Source organism: Grampus griseus (assembly GCF_964374135.1).
Source record: "Grampus griseus genome assembly, chromosome: 7".
Classification (NCBI taxonomy): Eukaryota; Metazoa; Chordata; class Mammalia; order Artiodactyla; family Delphinidae; genus Grampus; species Grampus griseus.
This window is the reverse complement of record NC_139001.1, coordinates 58,116,716-58,143,945: the sequence shown is the minus strand read 5'-3', so window position 1 is coordinate 58,143,945 and position 27,230 is coordinate 58,116,716. Positions and strand designations below refer to the sequence as shown.

Below are 27,230 nucleotides of genomic sequence, written 5' to 3'. Positions count from 1 at the left end.
GAATAAATGAATGACTATATCCATAATATTCAGATCCCTACATTATGATACATGATCAAAGCAAAACATAAACTTTAAAAATATTAAAAATTCATAGAAAGTACGCTGGTAGATGCCAGGGGCTGGGGGCTTGCGGGGGAGTAGGGAGGGGGAATGGGGAGTTAGTGTTTAAAGGGGACAGAGTTTCAGTTTAGGAAAGTGAAAAATTTGGGAGATGGATGATGGTGAGAGTTGCACAATGTGAATGTACTTAGTGCCACTGAACTGTACACTTAAGTATGGTTAAAATAGTATGTTTTATATTATGTGACTTTTACCACAATAAAAAAACATTAAAAAACAAGTAGTTACTAAGTATACATTTTCTTGGTGGCAGAGAGTTCTGGAAAATAGAATATATTTCTAAGATATCTCAACATCCCCAACTAGTATGTTTACTATTTCATCAGGAAAACATATACACATAGAAACATAAAATTAGGCTGCTTAAAGGGTTGGAAAGTTAAAGAAGGAAAAGTTGGAAAGGTAGAAAAAGTCCTCATTTTGTCCTTAAACAAGAAATTAACCTCGACCAAAGTACACTGATATTTTGAATAAAAAACTCAATAACAAGCATTAATGTAAAATAATATACATTCTAGATGGAAAGAAAAATAAGGAAGGGAAAAAGTCACTCATAAATTTCCACTGCTAACGTTTAATAATGACAGTTTTTAAACAGGTGTATGCCTATGCTTTTTACATAATTTAAATCAGAATCTGATCTCTTCTGGAAATTATATTTCTTTCATATGTGATTACTGAGAAGAAAAAAAATACTATTAGAAAGATGACTCACAAAATTTATTTGGATATGCCCATTTATTTCAGGTAGATGTTTGAAGGTGCCTCAAACTCTGAAAAAATATAATTCATCTAACTTAAGACATATTTAAGAAAAAAATACGAAAGATTTCTTAGATATAAGAATAAGTATAAATCACTAACAAATGCTTAGTTAAAAGATTCAAATTAAAGCCTTACATTTTGTTACCTTCTAAAAGACTTGAAATTTTTTAAAACTTAAAAAATAAAAAGTAACTTACCTATAGGATATCCCAATGCAAAGTCGTTACTTTGTGTAGCAAAAATAGGGAATAGTCCAGCTTTGCCAAATCGACTATCGGGACTGGCAACCAATAAGGTTAATACACATACAATGAAAAATACAGCAGCTTTGGCAATTAAGATACTATATAGAAAAGACCAATCCACATTGGAAAAATTAAGTACAACCATGTTTTTGAATAATAAAGCTGGAAGTGCAAACCTGGAGACAAAATTTCCCAGTCCTTTTGCCTGTGTTGATGTTATAACATTGGCCCTCCCTGCTATGTAGCCACAAAGGACTATGCCAAAGCATTCTAGTAAGGCTGGAAAAAGCCTTGTTATTGACATTGAAGGTGGGTCATTAGTGGAATTAAATCCATGTGTTACCGGTGAGGACAAAGTCTTGGTCATATTGACAGCAATGGTCAAGTTCTTGGCAGGTATATCAGAAAAAGAATTCATTTTCTTTCACCCTCCAACTGCAACCTGATCTCTGGAAAGAAAGAAGAAAGATTCAGTGTGAAATCAATGAGAAGAATTCTACTTGAAAGGATATACTGGCAAACATAGATTTATTAAATGGCCAAATAAATATACAAACTTTTTTCAACAACCATCAGAGAAAAATACAATGAAAAATAAAATGGGTGGAAGTGTCTGCTAACAACAGCCTCTTGACTCTCAAAGGTGGGTCAGCTCAAAATATTTATGTTGCTTTCCGATATCCAGTATCAGATATGAGTAAAATAAGATCCACAGATTTTACAGCTGTAATGTGATGCCCTGTGGTCCTCTCCAGTGCTCCACAGTCAAGCTCTGCCTAGTGGATAAGAGCATGGCACCCACAGAGTCTACTGAATGTCCACCTGCAGCCAAATTTTCCAGAAATTTCAGAAGTTCTCAGGGCTACATCTAAGAGTCACAATGGACAGGAAGGTCCTTTCCAGCCCGCGGAAGGACTTGACTATAGGATAGGAAGAAGAGTAAAATAGAAGATCACTGATCAACTTTGAACCAGTAACTTACTTTTCTGTACCTCATTTCCTCATCTGTGAAATCGTACCTCATAGGAACTTGATATTATTCAATATCAAGTCCTTACAAACACATCTGGCACAAATAAATCATTTAACAAAAGTTAAATATAACTTCTGGTGGCATATAAGAGAGAGAATGAAAGAAAAAATGATGGCATCCCACCAGCCTACTCTTAGTTCCTTTTACACCAGCCAGACATATTGGCTGTCTTGAATTCCCCATAGTCTTTGTGCCACAGGGGCTTTGCCCATGCAGTTCACACTAAAATATTCTCTTCCCTGCCCACCCACATAACAACTACCCATCCTCCAAATCATATCCAAATCAATTCAGGAGTCGTTGTATCAGGTAAGGCTCCTCTAACACCATAGCCAGGCCAGGAGTCTTTCTCAAATAGAATCATGTTCCTTAACTTTAGGCCACTCTTCTCAGTTTATAATTATACTATGTATTAGAGTGACTGTGTGATTTATGTTTGTCTCCTTGACTAGACTTTAAGTGCCATAGAAGCAGGGACTATGCATGTTTTTGCTCACTTTTGTGTCCCTAATGCCTAGCACCATGCCTGGAGCACACAGGAGATTTAGGAGACTAAAATAATTACCTGCTCTTAAATAAACCTTTCACCCTTTAGTGGATCAATGTTCTTTCTTAGGAACTATCTACTTCATGGACAGAATTTTGTTCTTTTTGTTTTTTCCTGAATGTTAAGTATTCTAAGTTTTTCACCAAGACCACAAAATGTGTTCCTAAATGTTCCAAAGCTGTTCATAAAATGTTAAAGAACACAAAATGTCTTGTAAAATGTTCTAAAGATGTTCAGAAAATGAAGCAAGGAAAACTTTACGTTAATATGACAATACTTACCAGACTTTCCTCTTGCTGCCAGGGACACAATGAACATTAGGCTTGAACAACTCTGCAACTAAACAGCTTTTATTAGTAACTTGAAATTGACATAGTGACAATTGCCAATTCCTAAGTGATTATTCTGGGTTAACCATCTAAAGTAGCCTTATATAAGGTAGAAAGTAAAAAAGCTTATGCTTCCTGAAATGTATAATGCCCAGGTTAAGTTCTCAAACACCCACATCACATTAAGGACTCAGATGGCAGGCCAAAGACCAACAACTGATACAACTGGGGGTGTGGATGAGATAATTTTCTCTGTGCTACCCTGGTATAAACTGAACCATTTAAAAACATTACATTTAATCTGGATCAGGACAAATATTTTCCTCCTAGGATTAGACAGGAGTGGTCAATATACACAAAACCTGTAATACTCACATACTTGAAGTTTACCAAATAAGCATCAAATTATATCCTGAAAAGGCTACTGATTGGTATAGGTACCCATAATTGAAGTAAGGAGCTGGTAAACAAGTGAACAAAGGTGTTAAACATTTGGAGCCCCTGAGAGATGTGGACTTGAAAAGGCAGTGCTAAAGATTAAGGTGATAAACTACTCCAGTCTTCTGTTATTTTTTAAAAGTTCCCTATATTTCTTTGCCTGGAGCATTATAACTTACACTGCTCCCTACCCCTTATTTGTACCACACTTGCATATCAATGTATTCCAATAATTTTTAAACCAACAGTTTTAACTAAACTTGCAGTTGTTCAGTGAAAAGAGTCAAATGGCCTGAACCCAATTTGGGGCCTATCACTTATCAACTCTTCGGGTAACTCAGCCTCTCTGCACCATAGCTTCTTCAACTGTAAAATGAGAGTAAAAACCTCCCTAGAGGGCTACTGTGAGGATTGGAGCTTTTTTTTTTTTTTTTTTTTTGCGGTACGCAGGCCTCTCACTGCCGTGGCCTCTCCCGTTGTGGAGCACAGGCTCCGGACACACAGGCTCAGCAGCCGTGGCTCACGGGCCCAGCCGCTCCGCGGCATGTGGGATCTTCCTGGACCGGGGCACAAACCCACGTCCCCTGCATCGGCAGGTGGACTCTCAACCACTGTGCCACCAGGGAAGCCCCAGGATTGGAGCTTTTATACACAGCTTATCACAAAGTAGGCCTTCAAGAAGTGGTAGCAGTTGCTATTAGGAGTTGTGTGTCCTAATAGTAAGAAGAATGGTAGTAAATTAAATATAATTCATTGTTCTATGCAGTTCTTCAAACATACTTGGTATTAAAGAGCCTCCAACTAAAACAGAGGGATGGGATGGGTTGTAAGGTTATCAGTTTTCATTTTATACCAAACAATTAAGGAGTTCAGTTTAATTTAGTTTGATCTTAGTTGTTAGCAGGGAAGGGAGAGCTCTTTATTTCCCTCAAGGTGATGGTCAAATAGCTGTAGCAAGGCCCAGGTTTAACTTTCAGTTAGTCAAAAATTAAGAGAAAAACTTTGGAAAGTAATCTTCCCCTTCCCATGAAGCTTCTTTTAATGTTCCTTGATATTTTAAAAGCAATATCTGCTAATTGAGGGGCAGTCAAAATAACCAAAAAGGACTTACAAATACAAAGTTTTATCTCATCTTAAATTTTTTTCCAACAGGAAGAGAATATACTTCTTTTTTTAAAATAAATTTATTTTATTGGCTACGTTGCTGCACGCGGGCTTTCTCTGGTTTCGGCGAGCGGGGCTACTCTTCGTTGCGGTGCACGGGCTTCTCCTTGTGGTGGCTTCTCTTGTTGAGGAGCAGGGGCTCTAGGCGCGAGGACTTCAGTAGTTGTGGCTCGTGGGCTCTCGAGCGCAGGCTCAGTAGTTGTGGCACACGGGCTTAGTTGCTCCGCGGCATGTAGATCTTCCCGGACCAAGGCTCGAACCTGTGTCCCCTGCATTGGCAGGTGGATTCATAACCACCGCGCCACCAAGGAGGCCCCGAGAATATACTTCTTAAAGCATTCTTTTAAAATAAATAGGACCGGGCTTCCCTCGTGGTGCAGTGGTTGAGAGTCCGCCTGCCGATGCAGGGGACACGGGTTCGTGGCCGGTCTGGGAAGATCCCACAATGCCGCGGAGCGTCTGGGCCCGTGAGTCATGGCCGCTGAACCTGCGCGTCTGGAGCCTGTGCTCCGCAACGGGAGAGGCCACAGCTGTGAGAGGCCCGCGTACCGCAAAAAAAAAAAAAAAAAAAAAAAAAAAAAGTTGCCTTGTCACAGTAAAAGACCACTCACTGGGGCGGGAGCAGAGAAATGCTATACACCAGCCACTTCTGGCCACTCATATTTGGTTTAGATAACATGGAGGAACCACTAACATTGTAAACAACTGCTATTAAGTGAAAATGGGGAGGAGGGTTCTGACGGGTTTCAAAGAGAAAGCTTTAAACTCTTAAGCTATTTCTCAAACACCCAATAACATTTAGCCGGTGGGAAAAGCATAATACAGTGTGGGCCTATTCAAGCACCCTTCAACACCAGGAGTCACACCATCCACCCACTCCCACCTACTTGCAGGAGACCAAACGTCTTCCCTAAAGACCCAGAGTGGGGAGGGAGTGCTGAGCACTGCCTCTTCTCTTGTCGGCAGGGACAGACTTTGGCCCTCTAAGATAAGGATGTAGAGAATCCGTAACCAAATAGGCCGCCTAAAGAACAGCTGCCACCCAATGCCTGGGCAGGCAGCAGTGGAAGTGTAAAGGCAGCCTAGGTTCTGTGCCTGGGATACAAAGTTGGTCGCTCAGCTTCCCCAGGGCATGGCAGTCACAAAGCATGGTAAGTGAAATGCTCCAAAAAGGGCTAAGGGAGAAAATTTGGCGGAACGCTCCAGGTACCTGGGCAGAAGCTCCCACGATGGCATTCACTGAGGCCACCCCCCCGGAATAAAGGGAAGAGTCTGAGAATGGTAGGGTGGACGCACGTACAATGATGTGCTCCTCAAACTGAGGGATGGCAGCTCTGTCACCAAAGGGGACAAGCCGCCCCTTCCCCTACGTAAGTCTTCCCGGGTGGCCCCGCACGTCCTAAAGGCGGGCGCTACGGGGCAGAGGCGGGCAGGCGCAGGCAGCGGATTGCGGGCCTGGGCGCTGCCCACCTGCTCAGACTCGAGGGGCGAGAGCGGGGTCACCAAGGGCCCGCAAAGCCGAGCCGGGACCGCGCAGGTCGGCGCCCCGGGGGCCCATCTCACCTGCTACGGCTGCATCCCGGGGCCGCGGGAGAAGGGAGTCGATGTTCGAGGTGGGCCAAGCAGGGAGGAAATCACCGTCACCTCCCACCCCAGCCCTCCTAGCCGAGAGCTGCCGGCTGCCAGCTGCCCACTATAGCAGCTCATTCACAATCCGAAAAAGTGAGGCGCTCATAAACTGGGACCGGGTCAGCTCCTCCCTGAGCCACCGCCCCGCCTCCTGGCCCCGCCCCCGGCCGGGGGAACCACAGAGCCGCGCCGTCCGAGGCCCCGCCTTCAGGCTCCGCCTCCCGCCGCAAGACTCAACGCCGCGCGGCCCCGGTCCCGCCCCTGGCTCCGCCCCCGACCGCTGAGACGCGGAGGCCCAAGGTCCTCCGCTACGCCAGCCTCCAGCCGCAGGCTGCGAGCTTCCCAGCCGCTAGACGCCGGCGGCGGGACTTCCGGCCGTTCGGCTCCCGCAAAATGGCGGCTGCCGTGAGGGCTCTGCCGTTTCGTTTTCCTCTCCGTAAATTCAGGTGTAGAAGCCTCTTGCCTTTCCGCCTAACCCCAGCCTCGTGTGGTCTGTCAAGTCCTCTCTTGATTAGCCTAGTCGTTTTTATAGCACAGTTTAAAGCAAGGTCTTTAATCGTGGGTCAGACTCCTGCCTTTCACCTTTCTCAAGGCAGTGTGACCTTGACCTTCCTAAATCAGAGACTAAAATGTCTGTAAAGCTTTAGCCCTGTGCTTGGTTTAGAATAAGCATCCAGACCCTGACTGCTTGTGTTTTCTATTGTCGGGGGAACGACATCCATATCCCCTCAGTGTACTGAACGGAATCTGTATTGGTGGAAAACTTACAGAGCAGGAACTGAATATATAGAACATGAATTCTGCTCCTGTTCTCCTCACTTCACCCTTGTTCTCTATCTTCTTAACTTTTAACAGCTTCCCTGTTTCCCTTGAACCTGGATGCTATTTTTTTTTTAATCTCCTGATTATATCTCAAAGCTAAAAGGATTTGTGTTTAGAAAGTATGGAGATTAATTCAATTAAATAAATATTTATTCAGCTTTGACTTTTAGCGGAATACTGGAAGATAGACCTGGAAAGGTAAGTTAGGGTGAACCTCTAGGAAGTTCCTTAGGTTAGCCTTACAGTTTGGACCTATCCTCTGACCACAGTAAAACCATCAAATTCTTTTTTCATGAAAACATGTCTTAGTGATCACACTATTTTTGCATATGCAATCTGGAAGCTTTCCCAGGATTAGCTGAAAGACTGAAAGCAGGAAAAACATGACTGGGAAAAACCAAGCCACGAGGAAATAAAGATGTACTCTGGGGTGGTGGTAATGAAAAGAATGAAAGAGGCTTGAGAGACATTACAAAAGGAGAACTGATGGGACTGGATTACTGATAGGGCAAGAAAAGGAAGGAGGTAAGGTATGTATTTGTTCATCCATCATACTAAAGAAAAGGAATTGAGCTAGGGAGACTCTAACATACTTATTAGTTCTAAAGTTCTACTGTTTCCTATCGTTCTGTTATCTGAAGATGAAAGGAAGAAATGTTTCAAGTGAGGGAAGTGGTTACAAGAAGGTAATGAATTTGGTTTTAGGCCTAAAATCTAAAACCTCAAGAAACTTAGTTTAGTCTCCTCTCTTGAAAAAGGTATCGTCATCTTCTTTATTTGAGGTCCTAGAGATTAAGTCATTGATCTAAGAACAGCCAGCAAGTGAATGAGAGTCTAAGTGCTCACTGTCCTGTGAACTAACTGCTCATGAAGGTATCAGCACATGTAAGTAGAGATTTCTAGTAGACACCTAAAGAGAAAACAGAAGCTCAAGAGAGAGAAAAAACAGAGCCAAAGGTGTGGTTTGGAGACATCTGTATGGAGTGGACAAGTAAGAGCAGCTGGCAGGGGGGACAGTGACTCTAGGAACAAAGTGTTTACGGAATTGAAGGACTTCATTAAAAAGTCATTCTTAGATAAGCAATTACTGATGAATGCCATAAGGTACTAATTTAATTCCACTATCATGTCTGCCAGTCATTCTGTTAGATGCTGACCTATATATACTGTTAACTGAAAATAGGAAGTGAAAAGCACAACACCTAAGATAACTTCTGTTAACGTTTTACTACATATGTATCACTTTTTCCTGTGCGTATATTAAATCAGTGAAGAAAAATAGGGTCATACAATACACATTATTTTTCATATAGATGATTTTTAGTAACCTTTTTCATTTAATATATAACCTTTTTATTCAGAAATATAGGTCTGTGTCATAATTTTCAATACCTATTTAATATTCTGTATCAAAATTTTGAGGATGATCTCCCTTGAAAAATTTGGACTCTGGGCCATCCATAGAGTCTAATCAAAGATGAGTAAAGAAGAGGAAGATAAAATAGTACAAGTGTTTAGAGTGACTTAAAATGTGTTGTTTGAATATGTCTAAAATGATTTCTAGTTTCTTTAAAACTGCCTGTCCCCTTCCTGTCAGTACCAATTTCTCCTTAGAGATTCATATGATTCCAGAGAAGCTAATCTCACTCCGCCTTCAAGGGTGATGTAACTAACCTATGCTAACCAATCAGTATGTTCTGTTCGTTGGACATCATTGAGTCAGGATGGGCATTGGCACCAAGGTGTTTTGATAGAATGGCTCTTAGAACATTTGCTGAGAATGCTGACGTTCTTTTCTACTGCCAGGAAGATACTGGCAGCCATCTAGGGACCATGAGAGGAACCAGTCTTAGAATGATGCAGACACCAAGGAAAGCACAGCAGAGGGAAGGAAATAAACGGGTCCTTGATGACATATTGAGTTGTAGGATCAAGTTTCACCTGAAGCCAGTCAACCTGTGGACTTCTCACTCATGTGAGCCAATCAATTTTCTTTATTGTTTAAACAAGTTTGAGTTGGGTTTTCTGTTACTTAAAATCAAATGTATAAAAAAAATTCTAGAAGAAAATGCCAATAGTAATTATCATTGAGTGATAAAAATACACTTTTTTTTTCTGTGTATAAAAGTTCCCAAAATTTCTACCAAAAAATGTGTATGTATTTTATCAGGAAAAAGTCTGAAATAAGTCATAAAGTGTATATTTTGGCTATATGGAAATGTTGAACCATAATAGTAAATATGTTTCTAAAATTCACTGCTAAGTATTAAACCAGATAGGTGTACAAAATCCACCTATAAAATAGAACAATTTAAGAGCACTGATACAGTGCAATATATGAACTTACACAAGGCTAAGGCCTTGTTTTTGTTAATCTGTGTATCCCTAGCGTTTATAATAGTGCTTTCCATGACATACAGCAGCTGTTCCGTAAATGGTTTTTGAATGACTGAATAAAACATAACTGCCTGCCAGCTATCCAAGATACCTTCTTTGTATTCAATGGGAATGATGGGGCTTGGGGCAGGCCGTTCCCAAATAATGCCAAGGTGGCATATTGATTATTTTGATTTAAAGTTACTCGAGAAACAGCTTGTATAAGAACACTCTGACCCTCCTTTTTTCCCCTGAAAGCAGGAAACAAAGCTCCCGTAGGAAGGTATCCTCCGTATGCCATGAGGATGAAAGGCATTGAGATAGGGAATTTGAGTCCGGGAAAGGTGTATAAACAAACTTTGTTACTCCTTCATTAATTTGCTACCCCAAGCAAAAACCCCTTTGTTTTGTCAAATCTTCACAAATGTTTGATTCTTTTTCTAAAAAGGTATGTAAATAGCCTGCTTTGTTCTCTTCTTAGGTATGTATGAAGTTAAATTTGTTTGTTTTTCTCTTGTTAATCTTCCTTATGTTAATTTGATTGTTAGACCAGTGGAAGGAACCTAGAAGGGAAAGGAAAATTTTTCTTCCCCCACAAGAAGCTGTTTGATACAAGCAACTGTGGTATAGCTCTTTTATAGTGGCTGGATTTCTTATTTTTTCCAGCTTTTCACTTGGCCCAGGTTTATATCTTTATATAAACATTCTCTGAAACTATGGCTTCTGTTTGTTATTTTTTCAATTTTTTTTTTTTCGGTACGCGGGCCTCTCACTGTTGTGGCCTCTCCCGTTGCGGAGCACAGGCTCCGGACACACAGGCTCAGCGGCCATGGCTCACTGGCCCAGCCGCTCCGCGGCATGCGGGATCTTCCCGGACCGGGGCACGAACCCGTGTCCCCTGCATCGGCAGGCGGACTCTCAACCACTGCGCCACCAGGGAAGCCCTGTTTGTTATTTTAAATGCTATAATTATTTTAATTTCTGATCTGTCAAGATAAAACCCTGAAAATTATCTTTTAATTTAATATTGTGTTTTTGTAAATACATAATAACTTTTTCCCCTTTTCAATTTGCTATTAAAATATTCTTACAGGGTTTCTGGGTTGGTGGGCACATGGAGGTACCTGGAGAGTGGCTCATCCAGAGAGGGCATGGAAGCTCCATACTGTGCCCTATGCATCTCTTCCATCTGGATGTTCCTTCATCATATCCTTTTATAATAAACCGGTAAAAATAAATATATATAGATTTTATATACACATATAATATGTGTATTATATATATATTCTTACAAAAGCAGTGAGGGAAAATAGAATCTAAACATCTCACCTTGTTATTGATCTTATTGACTTCAGGTAAGGCTCAAATGTAGTTACGTAGGCAAGGGCTTTTGTCTGGGCCAGCACTTAAGAAGTTTTAAGCAGAAAAACAATGAAACCGGAATTAGATTATGAAACTGAAAGTTAAATCAGTGACTTAGATAAGAAAGGGTGGAGAAACCATGCAATAGCAAGATGATGACTTTGGAGCCCATCCCGTTTGTCTCAGGATTTAGCTGCTTGATATTTGTGGTTTTGTTTTGATCTTTTTTTTTTGTAAAGGGGTTAGAGATCAGGTAAATGGGAATGAAAAACAAATGAACAAAAAATACTCCTGTTTTTACTGCTACTCTGTTCAGTTAAAAATGTGCTCACAAATTTATGTAATAGGCAGTCACTCAACAAAGAATCTTATAAATGTGCAGAACATTTTGTGATTTGAATTATGTCTAAGATGAAACACCATAGAACTAACAAATTTTGTATGATATAAAGAGGAAGTGGCAAAACCCTCAGATTTAGTTTTGACTTTGGAGTAAGAAGTTCTTTAGCTGATTCTAGTTAAAACCTGGGTGGAACTTTTGAGTAAATAGCTAATTCAAAAAAAGGTTATCTATCATATCCTCAGCATAACAATTAAGCACAGACCTCAGAAGCACTCTTCCAGTAGAGTATGTGTTTCAGTTCAACTGTCCTTCCCTCCTTGAAGGGGCAGGCACTCTATCTGTGTTGATTTCCATAGTATCCTCAGTACCTGGAACAGTGCTTGGCACATAGTAGGCACTTGGTAAATGTTAACCTACCAACTCTTGGAATGCCAGCTAAACATGTTTATGAAATTTCTGTATTTAGAGAACTTAGAACGGAAACACCTGCTCTTTCTTGTGCTGCTTCTTTCAACTATTAACAAAAATAACTGAAGGGGCTTCCCTGGTGGTGCAGTGGTTGAGAGTCCGCCTGCCGATGCAGGGGACGCGGGTTCGTGCCCCGGTCCGGGAGGATCCCACATGCCACGGAGCAGCTGGGCCCGTGAGCCATGGCCACTGAGCCTTTGCGTCCAGAGCCTGTGTTCCGCAACGGGAGAGGCCACAACAGTGAGAGGCCTGCGTGCCGCAAAAAAAAAAAAAAAAAAAAAAAAGTAGCTGAAGGAGAAGTATCAGAACTCAAGTCTCTGTGTAGCAGCAGAGGAACCAGATGGTTTTGTGACTGACAGTGGCTGGAAAAGCCAAATCATGAGGAATTATCATTGGTTGTAACATAGCATAAATGTGATAATGTCCCAAGAATCAATTCTACAAATATTTAAATGTCCTCAGAATTCCAAAAATTATTTCGACTTTCCTTTTACCTTAACTTCTATGCAAGCTTTCCCTAAGCCATTCCAAAAAGTTGAAACAGGAAAGAGAACTTAAGACTTCTGAACTACAAGAACATTACCCAGACTAGGTCAGAAAGAGGCCTGGGCACTAGGTTTGGAGACAGTTGTTCCTGGAGAATAAAACTGATAAAAGTAAGTTTTTCAGTGCAGTATTAATTGGCACCTAGGCTTCTATAGCCTATAGCTAATATCACTATTAACTATATCCTCAAGTCTGGCTTATTAGTTCTAACGGCCTAACTCAAGCCCTCTCCCATGGGTGTACATCAACATTTTGGAGACAAGATGTTTATAGTAATGCTAACATTTGATAAAATTCTTAGAAAAGTCTTAGAAATTTAATTTCATATGTTGCCTCAGTAACTGGTCAAGGATTTTGTATTTTAACATAATAGTTTTTGTCAAACAAAGAGCTACTATTAAAAGTTTAAGCCCAGAGGTATACATTTTATAAAACGTTACCATGAAGCTCATGACTGACCTTTGAATGGTAGGAGTTTTAAGTATGCTGTTGAAAATCTGTAAAGGACAGTTAAGAAAATTATCAGACTGTAAGAGAAACATGTGAGCTCACCAAACAAGAGTTTTAGTGTAGACTTTGTCTTTTTTATTTATTTATTTTTGGCTGCGTTGGGTCTTTGTTGCTACGCACAGGCTTTCTCTAGTTGCAGTGAGCAGGGGCTACTCTTTGTTGTGGTGCACAGGCTTCTCATTGTGGTGGCTTCTCTTGTTGTGGAGCACGGGTTCTAGGTATGTGGGCTTCAGTAGTTGCAGCTGGTTGGCTCAGTCGTTGTGGCTTGCGGGCTCTAGAGCACAGGCTCAGGAGTTGTGGCACATGGGCTTAGCTGCTCCACGGCATGTGGAATCTTCCGGGACCAGGGCTCGAACCTGTGTCACCTGAATTGGCAGGCAGATTCTTAACCACTGCACCACGAGGGAAGTCCCTAGACTTTGTCTTTATCAAATGAAGTTAAAGGAACAAGTTGAAGTTTGAATGGAAGAGCCTTCCCTTGTTCCACATCCGGTTGTTGCTGTTTGCATTCCTTTATTGAGCCTACATCTTCATAAGCCTTTTGGCAGGTATATGTTGAACACTTCTGTTTCATGGTCAAGACAGGATCAGAGGCCATGGATACTGACAACTGATTTGTCTGTTTTCTTCTGTCTTTTTCCATGACTGTATCTACTGCCTCATCTTGATTTACAAGCAAAACCTAGAAAACCTACAAAAATAAGTGTTTTGTGGTTTATCTAGGAATAATACAGAAAATATTGCTGTTATTTTTGGTGAAGAAAATCAATTTTGTATAGGTTATTTCAACCTAAATAAAATGTGAATTTCGTTTAAAGAAAAAAATGTTTAAGCCCAATATTTGCCATAGTGAATGTAATTGTTTATTTTAAAGACAAAAGGAGACTATCCCTGAGCGCAATTGAAACAGTTTTTAGAACTCTTCAAACCCAGGCAGTGACCCCAGAGAAATTCAGAAGCATCTCCCTGAATCTTTCTTCTCAGCCACTTTAATCTCACTCATCCAACCATGTGTGTCAGAAATTGGAGTATGAAGGAAATGACCATTTTTCTTGTTTGTCCGAAATTCCTCTGCTAACTTTGGAAGGTGGGAAGCAGGAAAGAAGCATGACCTCTGTTACAGGGAGTTTAGCCTGTGTGAAGAGGTTGGAGAGGAAAAAGCCTTCATGACTTTTCATAGTGGCTAGTTCAGAAATGTAGAGGGTTCATGAGAGTAATTACAGAGTAACCTGAAGAAGAGAAATTTGTCTCCTCCACTCTTGGAAAGGGAAATAAGAGAAGCTTTATATAAGTCCCTCTGAGGGGAGGCGACCAATGGGAAGCTGTTGCTAAGGGGCCAGCTGGTGCAGGGATTATGCTGTAGGTAATTTCTATAAAAGGATAGAGGGCGGAGGTTAGAGTTTAGACATTTCCTCCAATTTGACAAGAGCTGTTCCATTGTTTCCTCTTTTAATCCTCAGTCTTGATGTGCTTTCAAGCACTCTATCATTCTTTCTCTTTCTCAGCATGTTCTCATCTTCTCATTTCACTATTATTACAGGTATAGTTTGGAGATATTGTGGGTTTGGTTCCAGGCCTCCACAATAAAGAGAATATGGCAATAAAGTAAGTCACATGAACTTTGGGGTTTCCTAGTGCCTATAAAAGTGATGTTTACACTATAGTCTGTTAAGTGTGCAATGCATACAAATGTACATTATGTCTAAAAAGCAATGTACATACCTTAATTAAAAAATACTTTATTGCTAAAAAATGCTAGCCGTCATGTGACAACACAGGATTTCCACAGACCTTCAATTTGTAAAAAGCACGATTATCTGTGAAGTGCAGTAAAGCCAAATGCAATAAAACGAGGTATGCCTGTACCTGCTAGCGATTTGGTGCTAACAGGCTACCTGCTTGCACCACACCTTATTTGTTCAGTATGATTTTTGTGCATAGGTTACTGATCAAGGACCTAGGAGAGTCATGTGAACAAACAGATGGAATAACACGGGGCAGGATCATAAGAATTGAGGTACAGAGGGTAAAAAGTAGAACGATTAATCATAGTCAGGAGCCCAAAGGTCTGTCACAGTGCTCAGTCAGCTTCACACTAGAATCACTTGGGGAATAAAATTTTTTAAATTGAAGCGTAATTGACCTACAATATTATGTTAATTTTAGGTGTACAACATAATGATTTAACATTTGTATGCATTGTGAAATGATCACTTGGGGAATATAATTTTTAAAAGTATAGATGCCAGGGTCCCTGTCAGACTTACTAAATCAACATCACTGGGATTGGGTCCAAAACCCGTATTTTTTTTTTTAAGATTCTGCAGATGATTCTAATGCAAATTTCTAAGTGAGAGCTACTCATTTAGGGAATAAACTAGAAATTAGAAATCTGTTTCAAGGGCAGGCAGGAATATTTGTCTCAGAGGAGGGCAGAAAAAATTTCCAGAGTCTCGGTACTCTATGGGGAGAAATGTGTTCTTACTATACGAAAAAGGGCACGTTGAGTCTGGTAACTTCCTTTGGAAATCCATGTCAATAGCGGTTTTCCTATCAGGACATATTTCTCACATGAGACCCATTTCTTTTTGGTTTGTGGACAAAAGCAAAACAAAATAAAACTGACCACCGTCTTCGTTTCTTGTATATGTACACCATGTCCTCGCTGTAGTGCCGTTAGCAAATTCCAGTCAGAAAGTTCATGTTGGGGGTAAAACTGGGTCAAGTAATTTTCTGGCACATTCAGTAACTAAACCAATATATTTATTGTATCGTGGATTATGTAGCAAAACCCCAGTGCAGTCATTTCATCATCTCTTAAAGCTTCAGTTTTTGAGAAACAATCATAATTCCTCTTATCTTTCTTCAGAGATGTTATTTTCTAAAATACGGCTTTTTACTAATCTTTTCTTTTATAGTTTGTGCATTTGGTGTCTTATTTAAGAAATCCTCACCGGCATCAAGGTCATAATGATATTCACCTACATTTTCTTCTAAAAGTTAAATGTCTTTCAAAATTGTTATTCTTTGTACCATTTTCCAAATGCTATTAGAGCCCCACTGTAGGTTCAAAGTGTAGAAAGTTCCTGCCCAGCACAGAGAAGAATGCTTCTATAGCTCCTGCTACAGTCTAGATCCAAAAATCCTCAATGCAGGGTAAAATAAAGTAGGAATGTACAGAGATAAAAATCTATCAAATGTGGTAAAAAGAAGATAGAGTAGTATCAGCTAACGGAAATATGAATTATCTTAAAGTCAATGTATATTTCCCCTAGAGATACTGAAGAGATGAGACCTTAAGCCTTGAGAAGAGCGAGCAAATGCAGGACGTGTGGACTAATGACTGGTAATCATGCTGTGGTTACACTTATTGCATGTTTGTCAGATGTCTAGCAGGGGGATACTTATGTGTTTGCCAAATGTCTAGCAGGGATATACTTATGTTTGTGAAATGTCTAGCAGGGATATACTCATGTTTGTCAAATGTCTAGCAGGGCCTTTAAGATGTCCTTGAGTTAAAAGTCACTGTACAGCTCCACGTCAGCTCTAATGAAAAACCAACTACTTCGAAGAAAGTGATCTTTTGATAAAATTCCTAGAAGATAACCCATATCTGAACCCCTGCTCTGGCATTCCGTACCCAACTACTCCCTCAGGTTCTTGGCTCAGTTTTGGAACTGGCTGTTGGATTTGGGGCTCCAGCTCTTGCACTGCTTTATAAACGTCTGTTGTCTACTGTCTTCCACCTGCCTCCAGGATTGTGTCAGATATCCAGTTGGGCCTACCTGTGATTGACTTGGCTCAGTTGTATACTCTGCTCTATCTAATCAGAGTCATAGGGCCTCTGTGTAGGATCCTTAATGTCATCTCAAGCTGATGAGAATAAGCTTCTGGCCCCCACTTTCCAACTGTTACATAGTGGGGACTAAGATTTGCATTAACAAAGCCAAGCCTTTAGGATACTCTCCATATACTCAAATGATCTAATTGACAATTGTCCCAACAAAGGAGGCATCTCTACTGATAAAAAAATAGTCCATTTTCAAAGGTGTGACTTCTGTTAGGTTACCCTGTGCAGAATAGCACCACCCTTTGTGGGAGGGCCTGTTTCCCTCTCATCAAGTGAGTCTGCTAGTTGGGTGGGCCCAAGGGGTGATTCTGCTGCTCACCAATAGCAGCTTTCCCTACTCTCCACGGTAAGAAGTGTTACTGCTGTCCCTGCAGCCTTGCCTAGGATTGGATGGGCCTCTGGATGTGAGGGGGAACTGACAGGGTTGATTCAGTTGCCTTGGCGGGCTAGGCTAATGGCCCCTTCCTTCCTCACTGCTTTGTGTGCCTTCCCCTAGTCTGCCTCTCAGTAAAAAGGCACAGCCTGATATTTTTTCATTTCTGCCACTTCCAAATGCCCTCTGCCCTGGTGAGTCCAAAAATCTGAGGCCCTGTCATCTTGGATCCCCCCAAATACCCTTCTCTCCTACAGTCATTGCCTTTGGGCTCTTATCTGTGCCATGATGTGGAGTCCTGGTTAGCATTCGACACTGAAGCAGGCCACAAGGATCCTGTGTGTCTCCAAAGTCCCTGTAGCAGCCTAGGACCCTGCTTAGCTTCCCTTCAAGAATCGTAGGCCTGGGTTCCCTTGCACTTTCTTCACAGTCCCAGGTGCGCTATGATAATTCCCAGTGTCCCCTCCCTGCTGATAAACCTCAACCTGACCAACCCTTGAGTTACAGCATTTCTGTCAGCTCCACAAAGAATTCCGGTCAGTTAGAGTTTACAGCTCTGTCCTGGGCATGCGGACTAGATCACTTAGGAGTGGCACCATCACGCCCTGGGTACATCCTCAGTAGTGTTCCCTGTCCTGTGCCAGGAGTCAGCATGTGCCCATGGCCCGGGTGAAGCTTAGTGTGAGTGGACCTTCTGCCTCCCTTGCAGTCCCCAACTCTAGTAGAGAGGCATTCAGTGAGGCTCCCTCGCTGATGTTCCTATTGTGAGGAAGCTGGCCTTTGCGTAGCCCTTAATGTGCGCTTCAGGACCACTGAACCTTTGTAGGCTTTTCGGGTCCTACTCCACCTGGGAAAATATGCGTATTATGCATGTTGTATAAGTTTCCTATTGTTGCTGTAACAAATTAACCACAAACACAGTGGCTTAAAACAACACAGACTTCTTATAGTTCTGGAGATTAGAAGTCCAGAATCCTCCTCACAGGGCTAAAGTCAAGGTTTCTTCCGGAGGCTCTAGGGAAGAATCTGTGTCCTTGCCTTTCCCAGCTCCTAGAGGCCACCTCGGCTTGGGAACCCCTTGCTCCATACGCAAAACCAGCAATGTTGCATCTCCCTGACCCTCCTTCTGTAGTCACATCTCCCTCTGACCACAGTTTTAAGGACTCATATGATTAGATTGAGTCCACCTGGGTAATCCAGAATAATCTCCCCTTCTCAAGGTCCTTTACTTAAACACACATTTGCTTTGTGTAATTTTTCCAAGTCCCTTTGGTCGTGTAAGATAGCATGTTCACAGGGTCTGGGAATTAGGACAGGGACATCTCTGGAGGGCCACTTTCGGCTACCACACATATTTTCATAGGAACACCAACAAACCAGATTATTCACAAACTAAATTAATTCTATCCTGTAAGAGCCTAATTGCCCCTAGTGTATGTCTTCCTGACAGATTATAAACCCCTGTTTTTGGTTCCTAGCATTTAGCTCAGTTCCCTGAATACTGTAAGTACTCAATGGAGCTCCGTTTATAAGAATAAGGATGCCCAGTCTTGGGGGAGGGGGCACAAGTCTGTCTCTGTGTGTGTTGGGGACAGCGGAGGTTCATGGTAGCAGACATGATAGTATGGGCTGCAGTCAGTTGTCAGAGTTATCATTGGACAAACTGGTCTGATTGGGCATGACGTCTGGTAGAGGATACAATGAACCAATGTGCCAAAATGCTGAATGAGAGCAATTGTGCTGCTAAAGCCAACTTGTAGCGTGAGACTGCCACACTGGTCAAACTTCTAGTCATAGGGAGCCATTCTTTTCCTCAACGCAGTTTTCCTTCCCTAGCCACAATCATTGGTATTGTCATCTGAGGAAAAAACGAAGCTATCCTGCTGGAGCAGGACGTCAGCCTGTGTGCACGGGGCCTGGGTCCCTCCTCCCCTTGATCACGCACCTGGGGTTGGACTACATGTCAAGATGTGCTTGCATTTTTGTCTTATTTCCCCTCCCTCAACCATGCTTTTCTTTGTTTGCTTTTAGTGATGTTGAAGGCTATAAGTATTTCTAGTAACACAGAGAATCCTGATCCACAGAGAATGTTTCATATAAACTGCTATTTGAGGTCAATAGGGACAAAATATCCAAAAATAGTGGAATGGCCAGACAGAGCAAAACATGACATTTTCTTTTTTCTTTTCCCCCCAAATCACAACCTTTCTTTTTCTTTTCTGATTATAATAACGGACAGTATGTGTGCACACTTTAAAAAATGTACCAACATTTATGTAGTAGAAGACAAAAAGTATTCAGTAACGACAACAGAAACAATCTTAGTTAACATATGCAGAAACATGTATACATATATATATATATATATACACACACTCAAAAGCACATATATGTTTATTAAAATGCAAACATTTTATAACCTCTTTTTTTTTACTCAATATATTGAGAATATTTTTCCATTTCAACTCGCACATCCTTTTTTTAAACTGGGTTATATTATTCTATATATGTGTGTCATAGTTCATTTACTTAATTCTCTAATGGGAATTTCAGTAAATTTCATGAATATTTTCTTTATTTTTTTATTAACACATGTATTTAAAGTTAACAAACAACCAAAAAAAAAAAAAACCCAAGGTCTGAAATTAATCTCTGGCTCCTTCCTAGACAAGAAAAGAAATTTAAAACACTTCACTATTGAACACAGCTCGCCTCCCCTATCACCCTACAATCTTCCTTATTAGTATTGCTCAGAATTTTAATTTTGCCTCTTTGAAAAACCACAGAATAATTCAATTCATTAAAGTTTAGAAAACATATCACCCATTCTTACTAATTTCTGTGCTCACTAGTCTTTCCTGAATCTGACTCCTCCCCACCTGTGCTCTGGAAGTGGCAGCGATGTGCAGAAGCTCCAAAGCCAGACTGCCTCCATCAGACTGTTAGTTCTGCCACTTGAAAGCTGCGTGGCTTTGAATAAGTGACTTAACTTTTCCGTGCTTCAGTTTTCTTGTCTATAAAATCAGGATAATTATAGTAACTACCTCATCAAATTGCTGTGAGAATTAAATAAATTAATGCCTTTGAACAGTACCTTTGCACTAGTAAGTTGTCAATAAATATTTGCTACAATTATTATATTCTTATAGTAGGTTCTTTCCACTGAGGGTCTTTCAGTTACATACATATGTTTTCATGTTACTAATTAGCATCCTTTCATTTCAGCTTGAATAACTCCTTTCAGCATATCTTATAACACAGGTCTAATGGTGATGAACTCCCTCAGCTTTTGTTTGTTTGGGAAAGTCTATCTCTCCTTCGTTCCTGAAAGACAACTTTGCTGGGTAAAGTATTCTTGGTTGGCAGATTTTCTAGTTCTTATACTCTGAATATATCATCCCACTCTCTCCTGGCCTGCAAGTTTTCTGCTGAGAAATCTGTTGGTTATGGCCTTTTGCAGGTACCCTTTATATACGAAGAAGTTTTTTCTCTTGCTGCTTTTAAAATTCTCTCTTTGTCTTTGATTTTATATAGTTTTATTATAATGTACCTTGGAGAAAATCATTTGGGGTTGAAATTTTGGGATGACCTATTAGCTTCATGAATTTGGATGTCCAGACATCTCCTCAGATTTGGGAAGTTCTCAGTCACTGTTTCTTTTTTTCCTTTTTAATTTTTAAAAAAATTTTGGGTGCGTTGGGTCTTCGTTGCTTCGCGCAGGCTTTCTTCTAGATGCAGCGAGCAGGGGCTACTCTTTGTTGTGGTGCGTGGGCTTCTCATTGCAGGGACTTCTCTTGTTGTGGAGCATGGGCTCTAGGCACGTGGGCTTCAGTGGCTGTGGTGCGTGGGCTCAGTAGTTGTGGCTCATGGGCTCTAGAGCACAGGCTCAGTAGTTGTGGCGCACGAGCCTAGTTGCTCCACGGCATGTGGGATCTTCCTGGACCAGGGCTCAAACCTGTGTCCCCTGCATTGGCAGGGGGATTCTTATCCCCTGCACCACCATGGAAGCCCAGTCACTATTTCTTTAAATAAGCTTTCTGCTCCTTCCTCCCTTTCTCCTCATTCTGGGACTCCAATTATGTGTAGATTGTTTCTTTTAATGGTATCTCATAATTCACATAAACTGTCTTCCTTCTTTTCATTCTTTTTTCTTTTTGCTCTTCTGACTGGATGATTTCAAATGACCTGCCCTTTAGTTAACCAATTCTTTCTTTTGCTTGATTGAGTCTATTTCAACTCAGTTGAAACTGTTGAATTCTTCAGGCAGTGTGTTCTTCAACTCTAAGATTTCTGTCTTTCTTTTCTTTATGGTTTCTGTTTCTTTGTTGAACTCATTTTCTTCATGCATTATATTCCTAAATTCATTTAATTGTCTGTTTTCTTTTAGTTCACTGAATTTCTTTAAGAGGATTATTCTGAATTATTTGTCAGACAGTTCATAGATCTCCATTTCTTTAAGGTCAGTCATTGGAGTTTTAATAGCTTCCTTTGGTGGAGTTGTGTTTCTTTGATTATTCATGATCCCTCTGGCCTTGCGTTGGTACCTGTGATTTTGAGGAAGTAGTCACCTCTTCCAGTCTTTACAGGCTGACTTTGACAGGCAGAGCCTGTCAGCCTATCCAGAGATTCTGGGTGGATCATCTGGTGTGTCTATGGGCAGGCTTGCTGCTGGATTCCTTGGGCAGGCAGGTCTGGTGCCTGGGTTAGTAGGTAGAAAGGCTTGGTGTTTGGGTAAATGGGGATCAGCTTGGTGTCTGGGTCCATGATGGCTCACTGGGGCAGGCCTGGTGCTTGAGTCTTGCACTGATGGGCCTGGGACCTGGGTCTGTATGGGCAGACCTGGATCTTGGGTCCACAGGAGCCAACCAGGTGCCAAGGACCAGTGGATGGGCCCATCATCTGAATCTGTATGGGGCTTATCTGGTACTGGGATGGACGGGGAGCCTGATTTCATAGGAACTGGCCTGGAGGCTGGAGCCACAGGGCCAGCCTGGCACTAGGGCAAGCCTGGAGTCTGGGGCTATAGGAGGCATCCTGTCACCTGGGGCCTCAAGGGCCAGCCTAGAGGTTGTGTCTGTGGGTCCAGACTGGTTCTGGTGCAGACTGCAAGCCTGGGTCCATGGGAGCCAGCCTTGAGGGTAGGGCCTCAGGGCCTGGCCTAGTGATGGGGTGGGCTAGGAGCCTGGGTCTGTAGCAGCCTATCTGGAGTCTGTATCCATGGGGGCCAGCACGGCACTGAGGTGGGATGGGGGCCTGGGGTTATAGGAGCTGGCCTGGTGCTGGGTTGGGTCAAAAGCCTGGTCTTTGGTAGTCGGCCTGGTGCTGGGCCCAGCCAGGAGCCTAGGTTGGTGGGAGCCCACTTGGAGCCTGGGTTTGTGGGGGGGTGGGGGAAGAAGGGAAGTGTCTTATAGTTCTATGATTAAGTCTCAGTCTTTTAGTGAGACTGTGCCTCTGGACTGTGAACTTCACATGTGCTTCTCAGTCCCCCCACCGATAACGCTGAGATGGAACAGGATGGCTAGAGGGGGCTTGAACTGGGTATTTCCCCTCCCTAGGCCATTTAGGCTCTGATAAAACCCCACCAGGTTAGGCTCTGGTTAAATAGTTTCTCCTGAAGGCAGACCTTGTTAGGAACTGAATGTTCTGGTTTATTCCAAAATAGTTCCTGCAGAATAGTTCTGCCAGAAGCATGGTGGGGAAGCAGGTTGTGGTGGGATTTTTCTTCAGTGTTTACTGTGAGAACCTGGTGGAGATCCAGAAGGTAAAACTCACAAATATGTGGAAGCCCCCAATGACTGGGGCCCCCTTGAGTCTTCAGAGTTCTCCACGCTGAGCCTCCAGCAATTTGTAAATCATAGTTCAGGTTTCCCTACCTCGGTGCTGGTTCCGACAGAGGTTGCTGCTCCAGTGAGCTGTGATTCTCAGTATTTGCCTGTTGGTCTCTCCAATTTTGGGAGCAGCATTTTGCCCTGTGACTTCACTTCTCTTTTGGGTCTAAGAAGATGTGTTGATTTTTGCCTTTTACTTATTGTTAGGTTGGAGCGGCAACTTCCAAGCTTCTTATGTGCTGGACTAGAAACCAAAAGTCTCTTTTTACCTTTTCATCACTGAAATATGAAAAGGCTTAGTGATTTTGTATGAATCATTGCTAGGCCTCTTTCTTCCAGCAGTTCTTATCTGTTTCCCTTGTTTACCCTATTATTTTACTGAGGCTCCCAGAAGTTATATGTCAGTGGACTTCATGTTCTATTGACAGAATGTCCCCTGGCCAAAATAGATGAAAAAGTGAATAACTAGAATGGCTTGATCAGTCCTACCCTTTCTAATAAGGTTTTCCCAATCTGTCATTCAGTAAGCCTACCCACTTCCTTTTGGTTCTTAATGACCCCTCTTACATTCCAAAAAATAACCCAACAGTTCTCACTAGTTTATCTTATTTTCACAGATGTTTATTATTTTTTTCTTTTTACTATACTTAATGGTTTTACACACTGCTTTATGGAACCTGGTTTTACGTTTTGTGATGAGTGAGTACTTTATATATTTTAAATACTTATGGCTTTACATCTTTTGTTGCTAGCGGATATCATCTGTTGGACTGTGATTGGGCTGAATCTTCAAATAAATGTCTCTTTCATCTTCAACCTTCCAGTTCTCTTATGTTTTACATCTGTTTCCTTGGGAGTAGGCTCAAACTTTCACTCACTATATTCCTTAAATTTTTCCCCTTAGCCTTTTATTGAGTGTAAGAATTCCGGTTGTATTGATACAGATTTGCCTCACACATCAATTCTCTCTTTCCAATGACTCTTCTTCTCACTGCTGCCTTGTGCCTTATCACTGCAGACCTAGTCTCCCACCTGGTCTAACTCTTTTCAGTGTCTCCCCATTCCATATTATTTTTCTAAGACAGTGGAATACTTTTAATCTCAAGTACCTAAAAACTCAACTCAGACAATTTTTAGGCAATGAGTGTAGTTTACTGGCTAATAGAACTAAAAAGTCCAAGGTAGTATAGGCTTCAGGGTTGGTTTGATTTAATAGTTCAACCATGTCCTCAAAGACCTGGATTCTTTACCTTTCTCTGCTCTGCCTTTAGTCTTGTCAGCCTCGTTCCAAAACTGGCTTCTCTCCGAGTGGCAAAATGAATCCAGAAATTCAAATTTCTTATCTATATATCACTCTGCCCAGAAAGGGAAGAAGTATCCCTTATGGTGGCTCTTCCAGAGAACTGAAAAAGCTTCTTTCCTAGAAGCCCATTACTGTAAAGGATACATTATGTGTTACTGGACAAAATTAGCCCAGATGCCCTTCCTGTACTGACATGTGTGCCTGAGAAATGGCATGCACTGTGTGGCTTAGCTGGGGCTTATATGATCCAGTCATTGTAGAAAGAGGAATGGTTTGACCTAATGAATTTAGACCAATCTGAGACCACTCCTCTAGTGCTGGGAGTTCAGTCAGCTTCTTGATAAACATGAGAGAGACATCTGACTGAAAGTCTGGAAATTCTGAGGAAGGCGGAATAGGGAAATGGATGTTGAGTAAGAAATGCCCGGAACCTTTACATGGTTACTTTAAAAATTGATAAAACACCAGTTTTATTTTATTGTTCTGCTGCTCTAGTCCAAGAACAAAATCTGTCCTGCCACCTGTTTCTGTAAGATTTTACTAAAACACAGCTGCACTCATTTAAAAAGTATTGTCTATGACTGCTTTCACACCACAATGGAGAGTTGAGTAGTTGTGACAGAGACCCTATGACCTGCAAAACCTAAAGCATTTATTATTTGGCCCTTTCAGAAAGTTTGCTGAGCCTTGGCCTGAGAGATTAAATCTAAACTCATCCTGGATTTCAAAGTGTTCTATCATCTATTATCACTCTACTGATCTTATTTAATTGGCATTATCCACTGTATACAACCTCTCTAATCCAGTCAGATTAGTTTATTCACCTACCCCAAATAGTGCATGTTCATTCTTCACTTTTCTCTTTTGTTCCTGGCTTATCCAACTTGGAATGTTCTCCTTCAGTCTTATGTATCCTTGAAGGCCCATCTCAAGTTCATGAAGTTTTCTTTCTTAACTTCACCCACACTGGAGCCTTCTTTCCTACATTTATTGCCTCTATCACACTCTGAAGCATTTTGAGTCTGTATATGTTTTATAAATATATCAGATAAATACACATCTGTCCAATTAAAAGCAAAACTCCTAGATATTAGAGTCTTGGTAAAATAATATTTTTTTGTGTCTTTTATAGAAATTCAAGCAATACTGGACCAAGAGAAGGCACTTAACTAATACATACTAGTCCTGTCAAACTCCGCCTCACACATACCCAGAATTAGTCCACTTCTCAGCATCCCTCTCCCACCCTAATCTGAGCTCCACCTCCTCTCATTTGGCCTAATTCTACAGTCTCCCAAGTGACCCCTGCTCCTTCTAGCCCATACAGTCTTCTCCCTACATAGCAAACGGACTGACTGTAAATATTTAAATCAGATGATGTTATTCTCCTACTTAAAATCCTCCACTTCCATGACATATCTAGAAGAGAAGTTGTGATCTGTTTCTGCCTAGATCTGCCCTTTCATCTCCTTTCGCTTGTCGGTGGTCACTCAGCTCTAGGTTCTCGCAGTCCCTTCTGCCTGGAATACTTCCCTCTGGGTCATGAACATCTGGCTTTTCATAATTGAGGTCTCAGCTCTCTCCTCCTTGCCTGATCACCCAATCTGTACTGACTCCTCACTTCCTGTATATCACTCTATATCACAGCATGCAGCTTCACTTTCTTCATTGCCCTGATCTTGACAAAATTTGTCTTGTTTACTTGTTTAACTGTTTCCCCTATAAATGCAGCTCCATGAGCTTACCTAATTTGTTCACTGCTAATTTGTTCATGGCTATATTTCCAACCCCTAGAACAGTGCCTGGTGCATAAGAGGTATTCAGTAGCTCTTTGTGGTCGTAGATTTATTTTCTTTTGAAATAGGAAAAAAAGACTTTTGTTCACTCTCATTAAAATGCATTTACTAAGCCCCTACTTTCATGGTGCTTAGTAAATGCATTTTACCACTTAGGGTTTTGCCAAAACAGTTCTTAGGGGCTATGTTAGTTTCCTAGGGATGCCGTAACAAATTACCACAAACTGAATGGCTTAAATAACTTTATTCTCTCGCCATTCAGGAGGCCAGAAGTGGTGGCAGGGTTCATTCCTTCTGGAGGCTCTGAGGGAGAATCCTTCCCATGCCTCTTTCCTAGCTTCTGGTGGTTGCAGCAATCGTTGGCATCCTGTGACTGATAGGCACATCACTCCAATCTCTCCTTCCATCTTCGCATCACATTTTCTCTGTGTGTCTCTCTGTGTCCTCTTCTGTCTCTTATAAGGACACTCTCATTGGATTTAGGGCTCACTCTAATACAGTAAGATCTAATCTTGATCCTTAACTAATTACATCTGCAGTTGCCCTATTTCCAAGTAAGATCACATTGTGAAGTCCTTCCTGAACATGAATTTGGAGGGGGGGGACACTGTTCAACCCATTACAGGGGTCTACAATATGACACAGAAATTAACAATCTACTCTTCCTCTAGTTTAGTGCACCTAGGTTGTTTTTTGAGTGGCCAGCAATCATCTCCCTTCCCAGGAACACCCCAATTTCTTATTGGGGAATTACTTCTCCCCTTTTGTGGACAATCTTGGTAGGGATGTAAATCAATATTTCTCATCCCAGTGTAACCAAGGAGCCACATGTGACCCAAGGGAAGGCAACTGGACTCCTGGGATTTTTATTTTTCCAAATTTATGTTTCTTTGTACTTTGGCAGCCTTTCACAACAGAGCCTTTACTCCATACTAAATTTCCCATGATTGTAGCACTAGAAATCTGTGAATTCACAGAACACATTAAACAATCTAGACTCTTAGAACTTTTAACCTTGAGTTAGGGACGTACAAGGATGGGAGATAAAGTGTGAGTATACATTGGAGCAGCAGCACCTTGACAAGATCTGTAAGTTGTTTTTGCTGCCTGGACCCCAGGAGCCTGTCCTCATTCCTGTCTTGTGTCCAGGTCTGGCCCTCTAGCCCCCTGTCCATCCCATGAGTTCCTGGCTAGTACTCTGTTAAAGTCCGTTTTTGCTTGTTAGCCAGAATCCATTCCTATCATTTGCAACTAAAGAAACTCAACTGTTACACTGAAATCCAGATTTGTTCGGTACTGGTGCAGTTTTGCATATTTAGCTCTGAATTCTGACATGCTGAGTTTACTACTACATGAGATACTACCTTCAAAATGTCAATT

The 27,230-nt window shown here is 41.6% G+C and overlaps 1 protein-coding gene across 3 annotated transcripts in view; it reads right to left on the bottom strand.

Moving 5' to 3' along the window:
* GPR155 (G protein-coupled receptor 155) overlaps nt 1–6,365 on the bottom strand; it is a 42,752-nt gene extending 36,387 nt beyond the window's left edge. For all 3 annotated transcript variants that reach the window (XM_082658940.1, XM_082658941.1, XM_082658942.1), the window contains exons 1-3: nt 6,208–6,365; nt 2,995–3,052; nt 1,086–1,582 (exon numbers count right to left, since the gene is read on the bottom strand). In XM_082658940.1, coding sequence (XP_082515066.1) covers nt 1,086–1,551 — 466 coding nt within the window. In that variant the 5' untranslated portion in view covers nt 1,552–1,582; nt 2,995–3,052; nt 6,208–6,365. The remainder of the gene's footprint in view (nt 1–1,085; nt 1,583–2,994; nt 3,053–6,207) is intronic.
* Nucleotides 6,366–27,230: the final 20,865 nt, after the last annotated feature.